This window comes from Lucilia cuprina, chromosome 3, assembly GCF_022045245.1.
Source record: "Lucilia cuprina isolate Lc7/37 chromosome 3, ASM2204524v1, whole genome shotgun sequence".
Lineage (NCBI taxonomy): Eukaryota > Metazoa > Arthropoda > Insecta > Diptera > Calliphoridae > Lucilia > Lucilia cuprina.
Window position 1 is genome coordinate 57,024,130 of NC_060951.1, and position 23,234 is coordinate 57,047,363.

Here is a 23,234-nt window from a genome sequence, read left to right on the forward strand (position 1 = left end):
ATTTTTTTCAACTTTTAAACTATTTTCGATTTTTTCGACTATTTTTTACTTTCAAGTTTTCGACTTTTTTCGACTATTCCTATTTTTGACTTTTTTCGACGGTTTTTTACTTTTTCGAGTTTTGAGAGTTTTTTAAGTTTTTTTCTCAAATTTGTTTTTTCCAATTATTTTTTCTATTTGTAGCAATTTTTCCGACTTTATACGACTTTCGACTATTTCTACTTTTTCCCAGCTTTTTCGAATTTAACCGACATTCCAACACTCCAACTTTTCGACTATTTTCAACTTTTCGAATTTTATTTACAAGTCGACTTTTCCATAGACGATAGTCAAGTTATCGATTTTTTTAAACAAAATAGTCGTCTTCGACTTTTTTCGATTATTCGAAAGTCAATTTATAGAACCCTAGAAAGAACTTTCTTTAGTCGGAAAAAGGCAAAAATTCGATTTAAAAACAATAAAATCCTACTTGTGACCAAATTTGACGTTTAAAATCGATTGTTATATATCGATATTCGAAAAATCGATTAGTTGAAAAACTCGATTTCGAATATCCTTTTGTGAAAAATATCAACCTACTAGGAAATGCTCAAGAAGTCACGACTGTAAATATAAGACGAAAAAAATAGAAAAAGTTAAAATTGACTTTTCGTATACTTTTCGCAAATAATCGATAATATCCTACACCATGAGTATATTTTTAAAATTTTTACTTTTTATAAAGAAACTTTTATGTTGAATATTATTCCAAAATATTTAAGCAATTTGTTGATAAAAAAAACTAAAATTTCTAAATGAGGCTTTATATAGGTCAAATATGGCTCGATCCTCGGTAAATTTGGGAAAAGGAAATATTTTTAAATAACAGTTAGTTTTGTTGAGTTTCATTGCGATACACAGGTCACAGGTCAATTTTAGACATTTTTTGAAGGGGGTTTGTATGGGGGCTAGGGTCAAATAAGGGCCGATCCTAACGAAAATCTGCAGCGTCATTTATACTTATGTAAAACCTATTTGTGACAATTTTTAGAGAGATAATAGAATATTTGACGTAATTATGGCATAAAAAGTTCAAATCGGGAGGTACGGTTGTAGTGGTGTAGGGTATAAAAATCCTTTAATATAATTAATAAATAAAACACATATTGAAAATGCCCAATAATTCTTAAACCGGATGTAGTTTCTTCAATAACCGCCCAAAAATATGCAAACACTTTTATTAAAAAAGGATTTTTGGACATCAAAATTCCAATTTTTATATGAAAAACTTAAACTTGGTTGTAGCACCTTTAATAAGTTCTACTACCATTGCCGATCAAATATAATTATTTTATATTTATTTCAATCAAAAATTCATTTTTTAAGTGAAATTTTAGAATTGATGAAAATTTTCTTATATAAATTTGTAGGGAACTCGCAAATCAAACAACAGGTTTCAAATTTACATTAAATAAACAACAACCTAACCATTTATTTTATAAGTCAAGTAACAGGTAGTCAAAACAACCACTTATTTTAATTCAAAAATTCATTCTACAGGTTTCAAAATACTTCGCCTCAATAAAATTGATTATAACTTCGTTGCTATAGAAAATTCTAATCAATTTTGTAAATAAATTATTAGAATAAAAAAAATTCCTGAAAACTTTCAAAACTATAAAAAGATGTCACGACGTTTCACAGACGAAAAAATGAATTCAAGAGCTAAAATTTTGGATATAACGAATCCAAGTGGTCGTATTTCATCCAAAAGAACCACAATTGAATTTAGTAAAAATGTTCAAGTTAAAAAGATAAAAAATGAAAAATCTACATCTGAAGCAGGAAGTTCATATAGTATTAAAACCGGAGCCTCTTTAATACCCGATTTGAATGTAACTGTGGAACGTATGCGCAATATGCCAGATGATCGTTTTATTTATTTGACTTATATGCTGCCCAAGACAAGCGAATACTTTACACCCTATAGTTTACAAGAGTATACATGGGATAATTTACCTAACAAGTTGTTATACTTTACTATGAGTCGTCATGGTGTGACCTATTGGCATTTATCGGAGAATTTCTTTACTCCTCTGTTGCAGTGGCAACAAGAATTTCAGCAATTCTTGAGTATTATAAAAATACGTACATTTGCTGTTTTTCGTATATGGAAAGGTTTTAAGGTGTGGGAAAAAACGGTAAAATGGAAGAAGCAAAATCAAGCTCGCCAAAATCTACAAGAAAGGCTTTTTATAGTCATACCTCACTTGGCCAAGGCCATTTTAAAGTTACGCAGTGAAATTGTGCTTCTGGAAAAGAGCAATTTTATTAATGTGGGAGGTAAAATTGTAATTAAGCTTTTTTCGATTTAATTTTAAGCTATTTAAATTTATTAGTTATCGAGGAATGGCATCCGTTCTATTTTCTGGAAGTTCAAATGAAAATCTATGAAAGATTAACCGTTACATTAAGAGAATTTCGCGAGCGTATGAAACAAATATTATGTAAGTTTTGTATTGATTAAGTTTCGTAACCTCGTGTCTATATTAGACAAATATTTATTATGTTAAACGTCAAAATGTTATCATGATAAAAACTTAGCATATACAGAGTGCCGGTCCACACTAGGAAACTTTCGTAGAGAAACTTTTTTCTTAATTCTCCTTTGAAGTTTCCTAAATGTGCACACATAGAAACTTTTGTATCAGATACTACGTATTAATTGCACAGAGATGAATGAAGAGAGATGAATGATATTCTTTCTCTTTCTCTCTCACGCAAAATCAAAAGTTTCTCAAAAAAAAGTTTCCTAGTGTGGACCGGCAGTAACAAAACAAAAGAAGTTTCCGAGTACGGGAAACTCCGTACCGTGAGAGGGATGAATGATATTTCTTCTCTTTCTCTCTCATGCAAAATCAAAAGTTTCCCAAAAAAAGTTTCCTAGTGTGGACCGGCAGAGGCGGTATATATTAGCGTCATTATGAAAGTGTTGTCTTAATACAAAATGTATTTTTTGGAAAATCTTTATATTTAGATGATGCCTGCCTTAAGGCTATAACCGATCGCGGTTTCTTTCCCAATGATGAGATCAATTACTATCCATCGGTTAAGAAAATGCGTGATGCTATGAGTTTTATGGATCGGGCTAAAAAGCGTAACTTTTGTAAAATTCTTTCCAAGTAATTATTGGCTAAAAATATATAAGTGTTTAATGAAAGTTTTAAAATATATTGATATTTCTCAGCTTTCTTAGTTACTGTGATCATATGATGTACCATTTGTTTCATAAAATAACTGCCAACAGTTTTCGCGATTTAGTTGAAGCTATGAAAATTCATGATGCCTTAGGTCCCAGTCTAAAAATTTTAAAAGAAAATTTAACTTTGCACGAGCAACTAGAACCAGCAAGACCTGAAAATTCACCTCAGGTTAGTATATGTAATAATCTATGTTAAATCGTTATATATAATTAAATTTTTCTTTCCAGAACCCATTTTTTATAGCAGATTTTCATTTACTACCAGATCGTATTGAAATTGAACCATCTGAGTAAGTATTTAATATCATATACGATTTTTTGATATTTAATTATAATAAATTTGATCCTTGAAACCTTCTTTAACTTATAGAGATGCCATGAAAAACATTTTTAATCGCATATCGACTTTAATATTGGAAACCGTGACTGAGATTGAAAATTTCACTGATGATAAAATGTATTTCCAATTTACTGAGTAAGAGAAAAACTAAACAAATCAGTTTTGGTATTAATCATTGTTTTAAATTTTTTATTTCAAGACCCTCTATAATGGGACGTCAAGAGGAAAGATTAGCTGGTGTTGCACCAGATTTAAGTTTTCTTCTTAGAACCGATAAAGAATTTCAATTTAATCGGTATGTTTATCTTTAAATCCACACACAATATCTACTTTCAAAGCATTTGTAATTATTCTCCTTTTCAGAAAAATAATTTATACATTTATAAGATTGGCCTATGAAAAGGCTAAAATATATACTTTACGATTTGAGACTATACGTACCAATTATGAAGTGGATACACATACCGATCCAAATACTATAAAAAATGAGAAAGGTTGTTTGAGTCTTAAGAGAGAAAAAGAGAGAGAGAGTGAAGAAATCCCTTATTAAAGTTTTTAATTCAAATTTTCAGATCTTACCGTTCTAAGAGCCTATTGTGAACGTTACTGCAATAATGTCAAAGCCTTAGATGGAATATTAACTAATGTAAATCTGGGTTTATTAAAACTTACCCAGGGAAGCTTTAAGGAAACCGTTACACCGGTCTGTGTTAAATTGCAAAATGTCCTAGCTAACTATTTGCCCAAGTATATAACAATAATATGAAATTCTTAACAAATATTATTTGTAAAGATATTTATAAAATAATTTCATTTACAGATTGGCTACCGATCAAATAGATCGCGTATCCATAGAAACACGTGAACTATCCGCCCGTATTTTAGCTGAACCTCAAACTTCATTAGAGTTAGTAGCTCATATAAGATATCTTGATGTTGTCGATGCCGAAATGGAAGTACTTTTCAAAGAAGTTGACTATGCCCATGATGTCTTTATAATCATTAAAGATTATGCCATACCCATCGATGATGAACGTAAAGAGGATTATATGGATTGTGAAGATTTTGTTAATCGTACAAATGATAAATTAAAAGAAGTACAAGCTAAAAAAGATCAATTTATTAAACAATTAGAGGAGATCATGAACAAAGATATACAACAGATATTTGAAGAAACACATGAGGTTTATTTAGAAACACAGGACTCAAGTCTTTTAGATGTAAATATATGAAAGTCTTAAAGCTTTATGGCAACTATTAAGATAATTTATATTTTATATAATTTTAGAAAAATTCGAATCGTCAATTTGTGAAATCGAAATTAAATGGTCTTCTCGAACGCTTACAAAACTTACATGAACGAGCTGCTGAATTTATAGGATATCAGAAGGAGTTTAAGGTAATTGTTTTATACTATAAACAGTTTCTGTTTTTCCTTTAAAAATGATTTTAGATGGTAATTTGAATTTCAGAGAATGGTATTTATAAGTTTGTCAATCCGTTAGTGATTTCATCATTATAAGTTGTTATTCCGAGTTCTTATAGACAGACTTTTTATACCCTATACCACTATAGTGGGGAGGGTAATATACGTTTGTGCTGATGTTTGTAACATACAAAAATATTGGTACAATACCCACCTTTAAGTATACCGATCGATTCAGAATCATTTTTTGAGTCGATTAAGACATGTCCGTCCGTCCGTCTGTCCGGCTGGCTGTCCATGTAAACCTTGTGCGCCGCAATTTTCAAGATAATTTGATGAAATTTGGACCAAGCATGTTTTTTTTTGGCACAGGGTCAAAGCCTATTGAAAATGGTTGAAATCGGTCCATTATTTCACCCTAACCCCCATACAAACCCCCCTTCAAAAATGTCTTAAACGTCTAAAATTGACTTGTAACCATTTGTATCGCAATGAAGCTCAACAAAACTAACTGTTATTTAAAAATATATCCTTTTCCCAAATTTACCGAGGATATTTGACCTATATAAAGACTCATTTAGAAATTTTTGGTTTTTTTATCAATATTCAACATAAAAGTTTCTTTATAAAAAATACAATTTTTTTAAATATACTCATGGTGTAGGGTATTATATGGTCGGCCATGCCCGACTATACTTTCCTACTTGTTCTTAATAACTTTAGCAGATATTTTAACATATTTGCCAAGGTGGGAGCTAAACCTTCGTAATTTTTCGCGCATAGAGCCGTTATTGATCATTCCCCCCCTAATACAAATTTATATTACAAACAATTTAAAGATTGACATTACTATGTACACCGAAATGGATCAAACATTTACCGAAATACGTTTACGTCAAAATCTCCATAATTCGGTAGAAGAATGGGAGGAAGCCTATAAACGTTGGACTACTGTAGAATTCAATAAGTTGGTTGTCAATGAAATGGTGGATCTAACTATAAAAACTATTAAGAATTGTATGCAATTTGAAAAATATCTACCAGCTAATAATATACTACCCGAACTCAAACAGGCTGCAGAAGATTTCAAATTGAAATTACCAGTAATTGGTTATCTTAGGAATAATAACTTTAGAGCGGTAATTATAGAAGGCGTGTCACATATGTACACAGAAAATAAAAGTTAACTTAATTGTTTATAGCGCCACTGGACCGACATCGAAAGCGTATTAGGTCGAAAATTCTTTCAAGAAGAAAATATATTTTTATCAACTTACGAGGAACAGCATGCTTTTGATGAGGATATAGCCAATTCTTTAATGGAAATATCTTCACAAGCAACTGGTGAAGCTCAACTTGAGAATATGTTGAAAAGTATTGAAGGTGTTTGGAAGGAACAAGAACTTTCCATTGTCATTTATCATGATCAAAAGGATGTTTTCATTTTGGCCGGTACCGAGGAATTACAAACCATTTTAGATGATTCCAATGTTAATATTAATACCATAGCTGCTTCCAAATATGTGGCGCCAATAAAGAATAAGGTTGACACATGGATATCGTTGTTGGAACAATTTGGCAAAACTTTGGGTGTGTAGCAAAAAAAAATAAAACAATTTAAAAGAGTTTACAATTATCATTGCTTAATACATTTTTCAGAGGTTTGGATGGATTGTCAAACATCTTGGATTTATTTGGAGGCTATATTTGCCTCACCTGATATACAAAGACAATTACCTCAGGAGGCCAAAATGTTTTTTGTAGTCGATAAGAGTTTTAAAGAATTACTACGTACAGCCAAAAAGGTTTCTCTAGCTTTGCCGATAATGTCTTCCAAAGATAATTACGATATACTCAAGGAAAATAATCGACTTTTGGATTTAATAACACGAGGTTTAGAGGCGTATCTTGAAGTCAAGAGGGTAGTATTTCCTAGATTTTATTTTCTCTCCAATGGAGAACTTCTTGAAATTTTGGCACAAACACGCATACCACAAGCTGTACAACCACATTTGCGCAAATGTTTTGATGCCATACATCGTCTAGAATTCGGTCAAAAGGATGATGGTACTGGTCATATGATTGCCACCAATGATATTTTGGCATTTATATCACCCGAAGGTGAAAAACTGTTCTTTCAGAAAGGTTTAAAAGCACGAGGTGCTGTGGAGGAATGGTTAAGTAAAGTGGAGGATGGTATGTTTGCTTCGGTCAAACGTGCTATGCGTTTTGGTTATCAATGTTATCCGAATAAGGAACGTGATGTCTGGTTTCAAGATCATCCAAATCAAGTGGCTTTAACTATATCTCAACAGCAATGGGCCAGCGATATTCATGCAATTTTAGATAATCCTCTTAATGATGAAAATAAAATTGTTGGTCTAATGAAACAATTTGAAACGAAGTGTTTGAAGAATCTTGCCGCTTTGGCGGCCTTAACTAGGCAGAATATAACAAGTTTGGTTAGGAAAGTTTTGACCGCATTGATAACTATTGATGTACATGCTAAAGATTCTGTAAGGATGCTGATCGACAAACATGTTGTAAAATCGTAAGTTCTATTTATTATTTGTATGAAATTGTTAATTGTTGGAATTTTCTAAAACATTCACAATAATTTTAAATTTTCAGTTCCGATTTTGATTGGTTGAAAATGTTACGTTTCTATTGGTTACCCGAAACAGATACCGTATATTCTCGAATGACTTCGGCTACCATACCGTATTACTACGAATATTTAGGTGCCGGTGGTGTATTAGTTTTGACACCTCTCACCGATCGTTGTTACTTATGTCTAATGGGTGCCATACAAATGGATTTAGGTGGTGCTCCTGCTGGTCCAGCGGGAACTGGAAAAACTGAGACAACAAAAGATTTAGCCAAATCTGTAGCTAAGCAATGTGTGGTCTTTAATTGTTCTGATGGTTTAGATTACAAAATGATGGGTCGCTTTTTCTCCGGTTTGGCCCAATGCGGTGCCTGGTGTTGTTTCGATGAGTTCAATCGTATCGACATTGAGGTGTTATCGGTTATAGCCCAACAACTAATAACCATAAGAAATGCCAAAGTTATCAATGCTAAAAGGTAATTTTTATGATTCTTATAGGAATATATTAAAATTTTTAACTTTCCAAACAGATTTATTTTCGAGGGTCGTGAAATAAAACTTAATAAATCCTGTGCTGTTTTTATAACCATGAATCCAGGCTATGCTGGCCGTACTGAACTTCCCGACAATTTGAAAGCTCTATTTCGTCCTATATCTATGATGGTACCCGATTATGCTCTTATTGCCGAAGTCATTCTTTACTCAGAAGGCTTTGAGGATCCCAAGAATTTAGCCCAAAAAATGGTACAAATGTATAAACTTTGTTCCGAACAACTAAGCCAACAAAATCATTATGATTTTGGCATGCGTGCTGTAAAATCGGTGCTCATTATGGCAGGCGCCCTAAAAAGAGCCTCCCCCGATCAAAGGGAAGATATAACACTAATTGCTGCCCTAAAAGACTCGAATATTCCAAAATTTTTAGTAGATGATGCCATACTCTTTTTGGGCATACTTAGTGATTTGTTTCCCGGAGTCGACTTACCCGATTCCTCACATCCTCAACTTCAAGAAAGTATTATACTGGGTTTGACGCAAAAGAATTTACAACCTGTTAATGCCACTTTACGAAAATGTATACAACTTTATGAGACCATGTGTGTAAGATGGGGTGTAATGCTTGTGGGTCCTACGGGTGGTGGTAAATCGACGGTATTACATGCTTTAGAGTTTGCTCTAGGTCATTTATATGAAACTGAAGTGCCAGGTCCTCACTTTAGACCGGTAAACATACAATGTATGAATCCCAAGGCGGTATCAATGAATGAACTATATGGTTATGTTAATCCTAAAACTCTGGAATGGCAAGATGGTCTGCTTGGTTTGGCAGTAAGAACGGCAGTTAATGTCGAAGGTAGGATAATAAAAACTTAAGTCAGAGCGCTAAATTTGCGAATCAAAAATATCCTATTAATTATGGACCAATTTTGATGCGTTTAAATTGCAAATTTCTAATAGAAGACACCACATATATGTACATGGGGTCTTCTGAAAACTTATTTCAACATACATAGGTACATTAAGTCATTACGTACATTTTCTGAAAACTTTCAGATGAAATTCATCAATGGATTGTTAACGATGGACCGGTGGATGCTGTTTGGATTGAAAACCTAAATACAGTACTGGATGATAACAAAATGCTTTGTTTGGCCAATTCGGAACGTATTAAACTAACTGCATGGGTACACATGGTATTCGAAGTTCAAGATCTGGTACAAGCATCCCCAGCCACAGTTTCACGCTGTGGAATGGTCTATGTGGATCCTGATGATCTTGGCTGGATACCTCTCTTAGATTCTTGGATATCTGGACCAATTACAAAGAAAATACAGGAAGGACAGTTAAAATATTTATATAGTTTATTTACAGAAAATTTTAAAACTATATTAGATTTGGCTAGGAAATATGGATCATTCCTTATAGCTCAAGTAACCTGTTCCAAAGTGTGTCTGTGTTTAGAATTGTTGTTTTCTTTAATAGAACAAATAAATTGGCATGATTTCAAAGAAGATGAATATAAAATTTTGTTAAATAAAATGTTTATATGGTGTGTTCTCTGGTCTCAATCATCCAATTTTCGTGATCAAGAGAAATTGGTTTTTGAACAGCTTTTAAGAAAACACATGGCTACGAATAAGCACGTAAAGTAAGTTGCTAAAAACATATTTTAAAATTTATTTAAAGAAATTTTATTTCTATACTATAGTTTCCCTGAGGAAGGTTGTCTTTGGGACTATAGAATTAATATGCAAACTCGTAATTGGGAATCTTGGTCTGCTATCGTGGATACGTTTGTTTTCAATCGTGATGATAAATATTTCGATATGCAAGTTCCTACTGTTGACACTACCAAATATGGGTGAGAAAAACTAACATAACTTGGAAAAACATTGAGATTTACTGATAATTATTTGTAAATTTATATATCAATAGATATGTTACAGAATTACTATTTCAACGGAAATATCCGGTAATGTTCACGGGTGATACGGGTGTGGGCAAAACAGTTTTGGCCGTTACTACTCTAAAGAAACTTTTACAGAAATCGGTGGTGCCGGTGCAAATAAATTTCTCCGCCCAAACCAGCAGCATACGAACACAGGAAATGATAGAAGGTCCTTTAGAGAAGCGTAAACGTAATCAGTTAGGTGCTCCCATAGGAAAAACTGTAATTGTTTTTATTGACGACGTTAATATGCCCAAATTGGATACTTATGGCAGTCAACCTGCCATTGAGCTATTAAGGTACAAGAAATCTAATGTCTTAAGATGTTATCATAACACTGACAGAATTCTTATACTTTTTAGACAATTTTTAGATTTCAAAGGATTTTATGATCGTGAGAAATTATTTTGGAAAGAAATTGTAGATGTTGTTTTGGGTTGTGGTTGTGCACCACCGGGAGGTGGTAGAAATCCCTTAACACCACGTTTTGTAAGGCATTTTGCTTTACTCGCGCTGCCCAAACCAAATGATGAAATTTTAACCACAATTTTCGATGGCATTTTAACGGGGTAAATTAATAATGTTTAACTTATATTAACTTTTTTAAAATTTGTTCCTAAATACCAGATTTCTGAGTGAATTCTCTTCGGTTATACGACCTCTATCTACGCCCATTGTCAATGCCTGTGTTGATGTTTATATGCGCATAGCCAAAGAAATGTTACCCACACCAGATAAATCTCATTATATATTCAATTTGAGAGATCTTTCCAAATGCATACAGGGCATTTTACAGGCCAGCAGCCTGCACTACAACATGGAAATGCAAATTTTACGTTTATTCTATCACGAGACAACAAGAGTCTTTCACGATCGCTTGATTAATGACGAAGACAAAAATTCCTTTAAAACTATCATGCGTGAGGTGTGTTTGAAACATTTCAACAAAGAGGTTTACAGGGACGAAGAACCTCCCATATTATATGGCGATTTTATGGTTTTTGGTAAACCCAAAGCTGATCGTGTTTATGAAGAGATTAAAGATCCCGCCAAATTGGAAAGTATTTTAATGGATTATGTTGAGGATTACAATTCAATGACTGGAAAGAGGATGAATTTAATTTTATTTCAAGATGCTTTAGAACATACTGTTAGATTGGCACGTTTGTTGAGGAGTGATCGTGGCAATGGTTTATTGGTAGGCGTGGCAGGTATGGGTAAACAGTCATTGACAAAATTGGCAGCACATGTAAACGAATATAAATGTATGCAAATTGAACTAAAGCGTAATTATGATATTAACGGTTTTCATGAGGACTTACGTAATATTTATCGTCATGCGGGGGTAAGTATTAAGGAAGCTATCAGAAGTAAATGCCCATGAAAGAAATTTGTATTTTATTTAATTCCAGATTGATAATACCCCAATAGTTTTTCTTATGATCGATACACAAATTGTTGAAGAGGAATTTTTGGAAGATATTAATAATCTCTTAAATTCCGGTGAAGTACCTAACCTTTTCGAGGGCGATGATTATGAAAAGATAATACTGGATGCCCGGGAACCCTGTAATGCCGCAATAAAAGATGTAAATTTTAACCTGAGAATTCTAGTTAGAAATTATTTAATATAATTTTAAAATATTTCAGGGTTGTAGTCGCGATGACATCTATAAATTCTTTATAAATCGTGTGCGTAATAATTTGCATGTAGTACTCTCCATGTCGCCAGTAGGTGATGCCTTTCGTCGTAGATGCCGCATGTTTCCTTCGCTAGTAAACTGCACCACTATAGATTGGTTTTCCAATTGGCCTACAGAAGCTTTATATTCAGTAGCTCTGGGACTATTAACTAAAACAACTTCTACGCCACAAGAATGTCAAGCTTTGGCCACAACAACGGTGTTCATACATAAGGTATTGAGATAATAGTGTTTAGTATTTAAGGGCCAATTTTTAGGTGAAGAATTAGTGATTAAATTAAAATTAATCCTCGAAAATTGTTTATGAGTACTCAATTAGTTAATTTTGTTTGCTAGCTTAAGCGCACAATGGAGGTGGTTTAAGCTTGAGCATGAAATGCAAAAGCGCAAACAGCTGATGCAAAAAAGTAATAGACATTGAATTTATTCATTTATCGATTAGAACAAATTATAGTTTTCATTAATTTGTATATTACATTTACAATTGTCTTCTCCTTTTTTATAAAACCTGCATCGTTTGGTTAGACCTGGTCCACACTAGGAAACTTTTGTTGAGAAACTTTTTCTTAAATCTCTTTTGAAAGTTTCCTTAATGTCCACACATAGAAACTTTTGTTTCAGAAACTACGTGTTAATTGATGAATAACAAAACAAAACAAGTTTCCGAGAACGGGAAACTCCGTACCGCGAGAGAGATGAATCATATTCTTTCTCTTTCTCTCTCACGCAATATCAAAGGTTAGGTTATGTTAGGTTATGCAGACTGCTTACTGACAAGAGTAAGTTTTTACTTGGGTCCTTTAAGGTCCCTTTGTAACGTGAAATAGTGATATGGACTGTAGTGAAGATACAGAATAGAACATATAATAGTAATAATAGAGATAATAATAATAGCGCATAAAGATAAGGCCAAGACTATGTTTCAAGAAACAAAAGATCGTAGTGTGTAATTAGTTACACACTCACTTTGACAATTTCAAGAATGCTAGTATACACCCAGGTTGAACATCTGATAGATCAGAGAAGTGAGACGAGCCCAGCGCCTGATGCCGGAACGATTGCAGGGCCGGACAGTTACACAGAAGCTGGGTAATTGATTCCTCCTCCTCATTCCTGAGCTAATCTAAAGCAATAATCAAGTATTTGTTTCTTGATGACCGTTAAGGGGACACCACAGATCCGGTCTATATCCAGTATGGACATCCTCGTACCGGCTTTTGCCAAAATGTCAGCAGTAGTATTGCCAATTCTAACCCCGTGTCCTTTGACCCAAACGAGGCTAATTCTTGAATGTCTCGCCATCTCATTTAGAGACGCCCGGCATTCTTGGACAAAATCAAAAGTTTCCCAAGAAAAGTTTTCTAGTGTGGATCGGCAGTTAAGAAACTCTTAACATTTCTTTCTCTTTCTCTCACACACAAAAATCATATCAAAGGGGATTAACATAAGAATCAATTTATTTTTAGATTAACTAATCTGATTATTAATTTCTAACTTGAAAACCCGCTCTAAGTAGTTTCTAATTTAAATTTTGAGGATTATACTTTATTTCAAGAAGTGTTTAGATAGAATTAAAATTATTTTCTAAAGTACAATGTTTAATGAAAAAATAACGTATTTTTTCATTATTTATCCCACGATATTTGGAAAACATAATTGGATAGAGCGCTTTGTCCTACTTTAGTTTCTGTATTTAAACTGTTTTTCAAATTTTGTTATTTTAATAAAAATTCATTCTTTTCCTTATTGATATAGACAGTAGAAGAGGCTTCAGAACGTTTTTACAAAGAAATGAAACGACATTATTATACTACGCCCAGTAGCTATTTGGAACTATTAAAACTATACCAGAGTTTGTTAAAAAATAAAAGTGAAGAGATTAAAAATAAACGCAAACGGATATTGAATGGTTTAAATAAGATACTGGAGACCAATGATATAGTAAGTTTAATGAAACTAAATTCAATTCAATCAAAAAAATTAATTTACTTTTATTTTCAAGATAAATGTTATGCAAAAAGAACTGGAGGTCATGGTACCTCAATTGGATGAAAAATCGGCGAATATGAAATCTCTGTTGGAAAGATTAGCAGTCGATACTAAACTGGCCGATCAGGTTAAAGAGAGTGTTATGCGCGATGAGGCAAATGCCAAAGAAAAGGCCGGTATATGCCAGGCCATGTCCGATGATGCCAATAAAGATTTAGAAATCGCAATGCCAGCTTTAAAAGAAGCTGAAGATGCCCTAAAAGGTTTGACCAAGGCAGATATAAATGAGCTGAAATCTTTTACCACACCACCGGCTTTAGTGCAATTTGTTATGGAAGCTGTCTGCATACTATTGGGAGCTAAGTAAGATATCAACTTTTTCTTTAATTTAACTTTAAAGTAAAAAATTTTAAATATTTTGACAGGCCTACCTGGGCTTCTGCTAAGGGTATCATGGCGGATGTGAATTTTATAAAGAGACTATTTGAATTCGATAAAGAACATATTAAAGAAGAGACTTTGAAAAAAGTTAAGAAATATATAAGTCACAAAGATTTTGTGCCAGCTGTACGTAATTTTTTGAACGAGTGCAAATTTTATATAATCTAAACAAAATTCCCTTTTTAGAAATTCGAAAAAGTTTCAAAAGTAGCTAAATCGGTTAGTTTATGGGTCATAGCCATGGATAAATTTGCTAAAGTATATAAAGTAGTGGAACCCAAAATTAGACGCAAAGAACTTGCAGAATCAGAACTTAAAGAAGTTATGGCCATTCTAAGAACCAAACAGCAGGAATTGGCCTCTGTGGAGGCAAAAATTCAAGCTCTCAAAGATAATATCGATCAGAAAAGTCGTGAATTTCAAGTTATACAAGATGCAGTGGATCTAACTTATGGTCGTATAAATAGGGCAGGACGTTTAACGTCGGCTTTATCAGATGAGGAAGTCAGATGGAAAGAAACGGTTCAGGTAAGGGAAATTTTTAACCCATTGAGCAGAAATTGTTTAAATTATATTAATTTCCATAAAGGCTTTAACGCTAGAACTTGAGTGCGTACCAGGTGATGTTCTCGTAGCAGCTGCGTGCGTGGCTTATATGGGAGCATTTTCTACAGAATATCGCAATGAACTATGCGCACAATGGGTCGACAAATGCCGAGAACAAAAGATCGCTTCTAGTAGTGAATTTCATTTACTTAAAGTTCTGGGAGATGCTTATGAAATACGTCAATGGACCGTTGATGGCCTACCCAAAGACGACATCTCCGTAGAAAATGGTCTCTATGCTACACGTGCCCTACGCTGGCCTCTTATGATTGATCCACAGGAACAAGCCAATCGTTGGATTCGAAATATGGAGAAACATAATAATTTACACATTTTAAAAATGACCGATGGAAATTTATTGCGTATTATAGAGAATTGTATACGGCAAGGTTATCCCATACTTTTGGAAGATATAAGCGAAAACATTGATCCGTCCATTAGACCGGTCTTGCAGCGTGAAACTTATGTGTTTGAGGGTAGAACTTATCTAAAACTTGGCGATGTAATAATCGATTATGATGAACATTTCAAATTGTATATGACAACGAAATTGGCAAATCCACACTATTTGCCAGAAATATGCATCAATGTGACATTGGTTAATTTTTTGGTTACAGAAAGTGGTTTGGAAGATCAACTGTTATCGTAAGTAACTATAGGATTTAGAATGGACATCCAATAGAGGAATTTGGAAAGGAAAAAATGCGTTGGTTAAAAATCCTAATTGAGATTATTTTCAATTGTTTACATATCCATGTTGACCTACTTTAAGGATCCGCCAACAGAATGGTTCGATTTCTACTTACTTTTTCCACGAAATTTCCAAATAATAGACCAAATTCCTATTACTAGGAGTCCACTGGAAATCGGTTAAAACTAACTGATATATGTTTTCATTTTTTTACTATTTTAGCGATATTGTAGCAATTGAACTTCCTGCCTTAGAAATACAACGAAATGATTTAATTGTTAAAATCAACGCTGATAAGCAGCAATTGTTAGCTTTGGAAGACAAAGTTCTTAAGCTTTTATTCAATTCTAAGGGCAATATATTGGACGATGAGGAATTGGTGGAAACTCTTAATGATGCCAAGGTTTGGTTAACCATAAATCAAAGATATTTCATACTATTTATATTGTTTTTATAGGAAACTTCCTTAATAATTGCCACCCGTTTAGTGGACACTGAAGAAACTGAAAAAGTTATAACCGCTACTAGAGAAAAGTATCGTAATTTAGCCTCTCGCGGAGCCATACTATATTTTGTAGTTGCCAGCCTGGCCGACATAGATCCCATGTATCAATATAGTTTGAAATATTTCTCACAAATCTTTTGTGCCGTTATACGTTTAGATCATCCAAAAATGAGCACAGAAGAGCGCATAGAACAATTGAAATTGGACGAATTAAAGGCTATCTATGATAATGTCTCGAGAGGTCTATTTGAAAATCATAAAATTATATTTAGTTTTCTTTTATCACTCGCTATAGAGAGACAAGAAGGACGTGTTAGTCAGCAAGAGTTTAATTTTTTAACTCGGGGAGTAGTTGGTTCTGTAAGGGAGAAATCCAAGCCAACACATATTAAATTAAGTGATTTTGAATGGGAGGCCTGTTTATTTTTGGATGAAAATTTTCCAACTTTTAAAGACTTTTCGGAGAAATTACATATGCCATTCTTCTTAGAAATTGATGATAATCAAGAGGTTTTCAAATTCTCGGATAATGAGTCCTCAACTATTGGTAGCGATTATTGGAATAATAGACTAACCAATTTCCAAAAACTTATGTTTATAAGAATTTTTAGAAGAGAACGATTTTTGTTAAATGTTGTAGTTTATCTAAGAGCTACTATAGGTCGCTATTTTACCGAAGTTTCCGCGGCCGGAAGTCAACTTAAAGTTGTGTAAGTTTACTATTCTAGTGTTTATATCTTAAATTTATTAACCACTTTTTCCCAGTTACCTAGATACTTCCAATATAACACCACTAATTTTTGTCTTGTCTAGTGGTTCTGATCCCATGGCAAATTTTCTTAGATTTGCCGAAGATATGAAATATATGGATAAATTTTATTCCATTTCATTGGGTCAGGGACAAGGACCAGTTGCCGAAAGTTTAATAGACAAAAGTTTACGTTTAGGTCATTGGGTGTTTTTACAAAATTGCCATTTAGCCACTTCTTGGATGGGTCAAATGGAAAATATAGTTCGTAACATAACATTGGGAGTTACCAAAGCCCATGAAAATTTTCGCCTTTTTCTGTCATCAATGCCACAAAAAAGCTTCCCCATTAGTGTATTACAAAACTCGGTTAAAGTCACAAATGAACCACCCAAAGGTATCAAAGCGAATATTATGGGTGCCTTAGCCGATATCAATGTGGACTACTTTGAACAGCATGTGCTTCAAGAAAAATGGCGTGCTATAGTATTTGGTCTTTGTGTTTTCCATGCTGTGCTGTTGGAAAGACGCAAATTCGGTGCCTTGGGCTGGAATATAACCTATGAGTTTAATGAAAGTGATCGTGAGTGTGGTCTTAAAATACTAGACTTTTTCATTGGTCGCCAGAAGGCCGAAAAAATACCTTGGGAAGCTATTTACTATATAAATGGTGACATTACTTGGGGCGGTAGAGTTACCGATTCGTGGGATTTGCGTTGCTTGCGAACAATTTTAAAAATGTTTACTTTTGACAAAATACTTGATCCGGATTATAAATATTGTCGTGGTGATCCCTATTATCGTGATCCACGGAAAAATACTATATTAGAGTATCAGGAATATGTACAAAATTTTCCTACTTTAGAGGATCCGGAAATATTTGGCATGCATGAAAATGCCAATTTGGTTTTTCAAACGAAAGAAACAAACTTTTTTATCAACACACTGCTAGTGGGTCAGCCAAGATCTGCGGCCGATGAAGGTCAAGCACAAGAGAATGATCTATGTTTGGAGGTGATTTCGAAAATACAAGAAGTTTTAGCGGAAAAAATCAATAAAGAAAATTTACATCCAGACTTACTAAAGGTAATTGTCACTACACTATTCCAAAATGTATTCAGACTTTTCTGAAATACAGTTAGAAAGTTCTGAAGTAGATAAATTTAACGTGTTTTTTTTACAAAACTCCTAACAGATTGATGCTAAAGGTCAACAGCCTTCCTTAACAACTGTCTTGGTGCAAGAAATTGATCGTTATAATAATTCTCTGCGTCTGGTTCATACCAGTCTCATTGATTTACGCAAAGCCATTAAGGGTTTAGTGGTAATGTCTGAGGAATTAGAGGAAGTTTTTCAGTCTCTATTGGCAAATTTGGTACCAAAATTATGGGAAAAGAAAAGTTTTCTCTCCATCAAACCACTGCCCAGTTATATAGCTGATTTTCAGAGACGTATAGATTTCATACAAAACTGGACGATTAACGGTAATCCGAAATCCTTTTGGATTAGTGGTTTCTATTTTCCTCAATCATTCTTAACCGGTGTATTACAAACACATGCTCGTAAACGGGTTCTGCCAATCGATGAATTAAAGATAGACTTTCAAGTATTGGAAAATATATTAATACAGCAATCTTTCTTCGAGAGAAGACTCAATAATCAATCAGTAAGTTTAGTTTTATTGAAGTAAAAATTTCTGAATTAAAACAAATGTCTTTATTAAAGGTTGAGGATTTATATGGCAATATGCCTGAGTCCTCTGAAGCAGGCGTAAATGTTCATGGCATATTTGTGGAGGCAGCAGAGTGGCGCAAATCGGAAGGCGGTTTATGTGATGCTAAAGTTGGTATTTTATATTCCAGATTACCAGCCATACGTTTTATACCCTGCCTTAAGCTTAATGCTGCTGAACGCTATGAGGCACCACTTTATAAAACCCAAGCTAGATCGGGAGTTTTATCTACCACAGGTCATTCATCAAATTTCATATTATCTATACTTTTGGAATCCGCCTTACCGGCTGATTTTTGGATTTTACGAGGCACCGCTTTGGTGTCTGGAGTAGCTGATAATATTTCTTAAATATAAACTTTTTTTCATTGTTATTGTATTTAATTAAAATAATTTTGTTATAAAATATAAATATTTTTGTATATTTAAACACTATTAATCTTCTAACTCTTCCTCTGCGTCTGTTAGAGAAATATTGCTATTTTTGGTGGCACGATTTACCACACCATTCTTTTCATCCATCATTTTTTGTATTTCCATGGAATTCTTGGTGTCTATGGGTGCTATGAAAATATCACGCACGGCACGAAATTGTCCCACATTATATAAATGCTCATTCTCTAAACGCACATAATTCCAAATATAACGTCTAATGGTAAACATAATTGTAATACTATTGTTTATTATAAAGATAATATATATACCTGATGATTTCCAAACAACCCGCTAAGGAATCCATATTATAGCTACTTATATAGTTATTTGTTATCAGATACAAAGATATAGCCCAAAAGAAACGCAATATGATATTTTCCACAATTGCAAAATAATAAAATGCCGGACGATAGACAATTTGCTCTCGTAGAAATATATTCTTTCCCGAAAATGTTTGAAATAAACCAAAATCTCTTAAAATATCCCAACAGCAACAGTAGCAAGTTTGAAAAATGGCCGATATGATATAAAACCATATGAAAGGATTTGCAAAGATATAGTCGTAGTCATCTAGAAAGAATAACAAAACATGGAAAAATCGGGGTCTGAATCGTAAAATTCTTTATTTGATTTGAAATTTATATTGAATTCTATAATTCACAATAGGGCAGAATTAAAATTTGTTGGAACAAGTAATCGGCTGTGCCGAATCTTATATACCCTTCACCAAGTATGTTTTAAAAAACATTTTTTATTTATTTTGTATCTCTGCACACATGTCACACATAACATACACACAAACAAATATAAACTGTAGCAGAAAGAAATATTAACCGTTGTACTGTAATACCACCGTCAAACTGTATTACCACCCTCAAACAAATATCAGAGCTGTATTACCAACATTTTACTGCTTTATCTCCTTGTTCTTGTTATACCCTTCACCATCGTGAGAACAGAGAACAGCATCCAAACATACAAAAAAAATACACAGCTGAATAAAACCAAATAAATCTCCACACGCACATGTACATCTTTATCCAGTTCACAGTGTTGTTGTTGCTTTTTTAACAAAGCATGAAAAAATGTGGCTTTTTTATGAAATTTTCAGAGGTTGTCTCGGATTTTTGCTCATATCTCCGTTATTTATAGACCGATTTTGTTGATTTTAAATAGCGATCTTCTCGAAAGCATGTCTAACTGAATTATTGAAGATTCGGATCTCGCCGATATCTGGGGACCTCTAAAAACTGATTTCAACAGACAGACGGACGGAAAGACGGACATGGCTTAATCTACTCCGCTATCTATAAGGATCCAGAATATATATACTTTATAGGGTCGGAAAATTATATTATAGAAATTACAAATGGAATGTCAAACTTATATATACCCTTCTTACGAAGGTGAAGGGTATAAAAATACCTTTTTAAATAGCAAATATTTTGATAACTTTCACTCACCCTTATATTTCGCAGCTAACGATGAAAACACAACCATGGGAAACGAAGCAGTATATTTTCCTGCATTCACTAGAAAAGGATGAACCTGACCGGTATCACTATAACGCCTTAAACATTGAGCAAAACGGAACCAAGAAGGTAAACAACGAACAATAGCATTACCAATGTAATCAGTCTCCAAACATTTGCTGTAGGGAAAATCTTCTTGCCACTTAGAATTACTTATAAAAATACACATTAAATATTTGAAATCTAAAAGACAAGCAACCAAAGAATTTAATTGATCACCAAACCAAAAATCTGCAAATCCCACAGGAAAAAACGGAGCCAATATGACACGACCCTAAAGAATACAATAATAATATTTTGCTACTTTTCAAAAGGTTAACATTTAACTTACAATTAATCTTAACAACCAGTAGCGAGCATTTCGATAAAACAAGGATAATGGATTAAAGAGAAAGATAAACATTATGACAATTAATAATAATGGAAATATTAAAGGTGATATTTTAATATAATCAGCATAAATAAAACCCAATACACATAGGCACCATATAATACCAAAAATTGCATGTAATTCCAATAAATGAGAATATTTTAAATGTTTACGGGGATTTATTTCAAATATTAGAATATGATTAACCCCAGCACGACGCCAACTGAAAACATTAATTCCCAATAAAAATAGGTACATAATCACATAAAATGGACCTCGAAATAATATTAAACCGTGTACGGTATAGAAATTTATATCTAAATTGCCGAAAAATGCTAAAAACAAAGTTTTAATCCAAAATTATATTAATATTAATTAAATGAGTTATTTAGAATATTGCTGCATACATACATAGTATTAAGATAAAGCACAGCAGCACTACAAAAGCTCCCAAAAAGAGGCCTACACGAAATACTGTACCAACTTCTTGTATTTCATCTAGGGGTGGTACTCTTAAGCGTTTCATAGCTTGTGCACGATCTCCATTTTCCAAATATTCTGTAAAGTTATTTTCCACCTCTAGCATAAGTTCTTCCAGTTCATTATTTTTATAAAAATAGGCCGTTGGTATATTCTTATCGAACCATTTTTGTCCCTTTGTATTATTCAATAACTAAAATCATATTAATGTAAAAAAAGTAAAAATGTTATAAACCGGGCAGAATTATAAAGTTATTGTTAAAATTAAATCTGAATTTTTGTCCAGATCTGTTGTTTTCCCTTTTTTTGTTAAACTCTATTGCTCTTTCAACCGCCTTAAAATTTTCCTAGGGCCCTGAATATATAATTTGTGAGATATACGACCTATATTTGAATTTATTAGATTTTGACAACACATTGCTTTTCAACATGGAAGTATGGATTATTTTGATAATAGAGTGCAATCGCAAAAAAAATACCTTATCATGTTTCTTCAATATCTTCTTAAATCCCGTATAATTTAACATTTTATAATTTTGCAAAAGCACCAAACTTAAATACAATTCACAAAAACCGTTTTTTAAATCCATTATATTTGACTTTTTCTGTCTCAATCTTCTCTTTATCGTATTCTGATGTAAACTCTTGCGTGACATTGTTCGTGTTCTTAAACGACTCTCACCGATTACCTCATCTAATACGGTAGAAAGTACATCATTACGTCTACTGGCTTCGGCTAATTTTTCAGCATAGAATGTATTTATTTTACGTAATTCATTTTCACACTCTATAGCGAATTCTTCTTCGAATTTTGTATAGTAATTGTCCAGAATGCGGCTGGTGGAAATTTCTTTTAGAGGAGCATTTTCCAAGGCATTTAAGATCATGTTTTTCAGATCCTTTAAATGAAGAAGTAAGAATGTTTTTTTTATTTTTGGCAATAGTTTAATTTTTACTCACTGCATATGAAATGTATTGTTGACGCCATTCCGGTGTTAAATGGGCACTTAATTTTTCCGTAAATTTCATTTGAAATTGGTAAATGTTTGATCGGTATTGAAATAATGTTAAGAAACAAATATGGCATTCATTTCAGAACTAAAAATTGAACGACTATATACATATGTACATCTATCCCTCATTTAGCTCGATATGTTATAACGCGATGTCGCTAATAAATTATCGGGTCCCACTAATTTTGCAGTAAGTGTTCTAAGTAACTAAGGACTAAGTAACTAAGTTAGATGGATAGATAGATAGATAGATAGATAGATAGATAGATAGATAGATATATAGATAGATAGATAGATAGATAGATAGATAGATAGATAGATAGATAGATAGATAGATAGATAGATAGATAGATAGATAGATAGATAGATAGATAGATAGATAGATAGATAGATAGATAGATAGATAGATAGATAGATAGATATATAGATGGATAGATAGATAGATAGAGATATATAGCCCAAAAGAAACGCAATATGATATTTTCCACAATTGCAAAATAATAAAATGCCGGACAATAGACAATTTGCTCTCGTAGAAATATATTCTTCCCCGAAAATGTTTGAAGTAAACCAAAATCTCGAAAAATGTCCCAACAGCAACAGTAGCAAATTTGAAAAATGACCGATATAATATAAAACCATATGAATCGAAATAAGTAGTTTTTCGGAATAATTTCGGTCTCTTTCAATATTTGTGTGAAAATGGAAAATTGGTGAACTGAATTGCCAAACTGAGCTTTTGATTTGAAAAGCTCTCGATATGATATAACGTTATAAATAATTTGATATTGAATTATATAATCCACAGTTGAGCAGTAGAAATTTGTTGGAAAAATATCTTTTACTGAAAAAATAACTTTCCCTCAAAAAATAACTCACCTTTATATTTCGCAGCAAAAGTTGAAGACACAATCATGGGAAACTAA

At 33.0% G+C, this 23,234-nt stretch overlaps 2 protein-coding genes across 2 annotated transcripts; one reads left to right on the forward strand and one right to left on the reverse strand.

Annotated features, from left to right (window-relative positions):
• The first annotated feature begins 1,664 nt into the window (after positions 1-1,664).
• Positions 1,665-18,913, forward strand: LOC111681480 (dynein axonemal heavy chain 6). The gene is made up of 33 exons (XM_023443266.2): positions 1,665-2,322; positions 2,379-2,486; positions 3,017-3,161; positions 3,227-3,410; positions 3,470-3,531; positions 3,612-3,716; positions 3,781-3,876; positions 3,945-4,075; positions 4,154-4,328; positions 4,402-4,801; positions 4,870-4,980; positions 5,847-6,146; positions 6,210-6,597; positions 6,667-7,558; positions 7,639-8,091; positions 8,146-8,969; positions 9,170-9,764; positions 9,825-9,977; positions 10,052-10,363; positions 10,427-10,633; positions 10,692-11,409; positions 11,477-11,653; positions 11,715-11,981; positions 13,523-13,708; positions 13,770-14,119; positions 14,182-14,323; positions 14,384-14,725; positions 14,787-15,448; positions 15,717-15,897; positions 15,952-16,709; positions 16,765-17,833; positions 17,943-18,413; positions 18,473-18,913. The coding sequence occupies exons 1-33, from the start codon at positions 1,665-1,667 to the stop codon at positions 18,827-18,829; spliced, it is 11,979 nt and encodes a 3,992-aa protein (XP_023299034.2). The 3' UTR covers positions 18,830-18,913.
• On the reverse strand, positions 18,756-22,383 carry LOC111681471 (xenotropic and polytropic retrovirus receptor 1-like). The gene is made up of 7 exons (XM_023443258.2): positions 22,256-22,383; positions 21,775-22,194; positions 21,227-21,488; positions 20,777-21,150; positions 20,377-20,719; positions 19,183-19,483; positions 18,756-19,127 (listed from the first exon to the last, which is right to left on the reverse strand). Exons 1-7 carry the CDS (start codon positions 22,322-22,324, stop codon positions 18,914-18,916), a joined length of 1,983 nt encoding a protein of 660 aa, XP_023299026.2. The 5' UTR covers positions 22,325-22,383; the 3' UTR covers positions 18,756-18,913.
• Between the last annotated feature and the right edge of the window lie 851 nt (positions 22,384-23,234).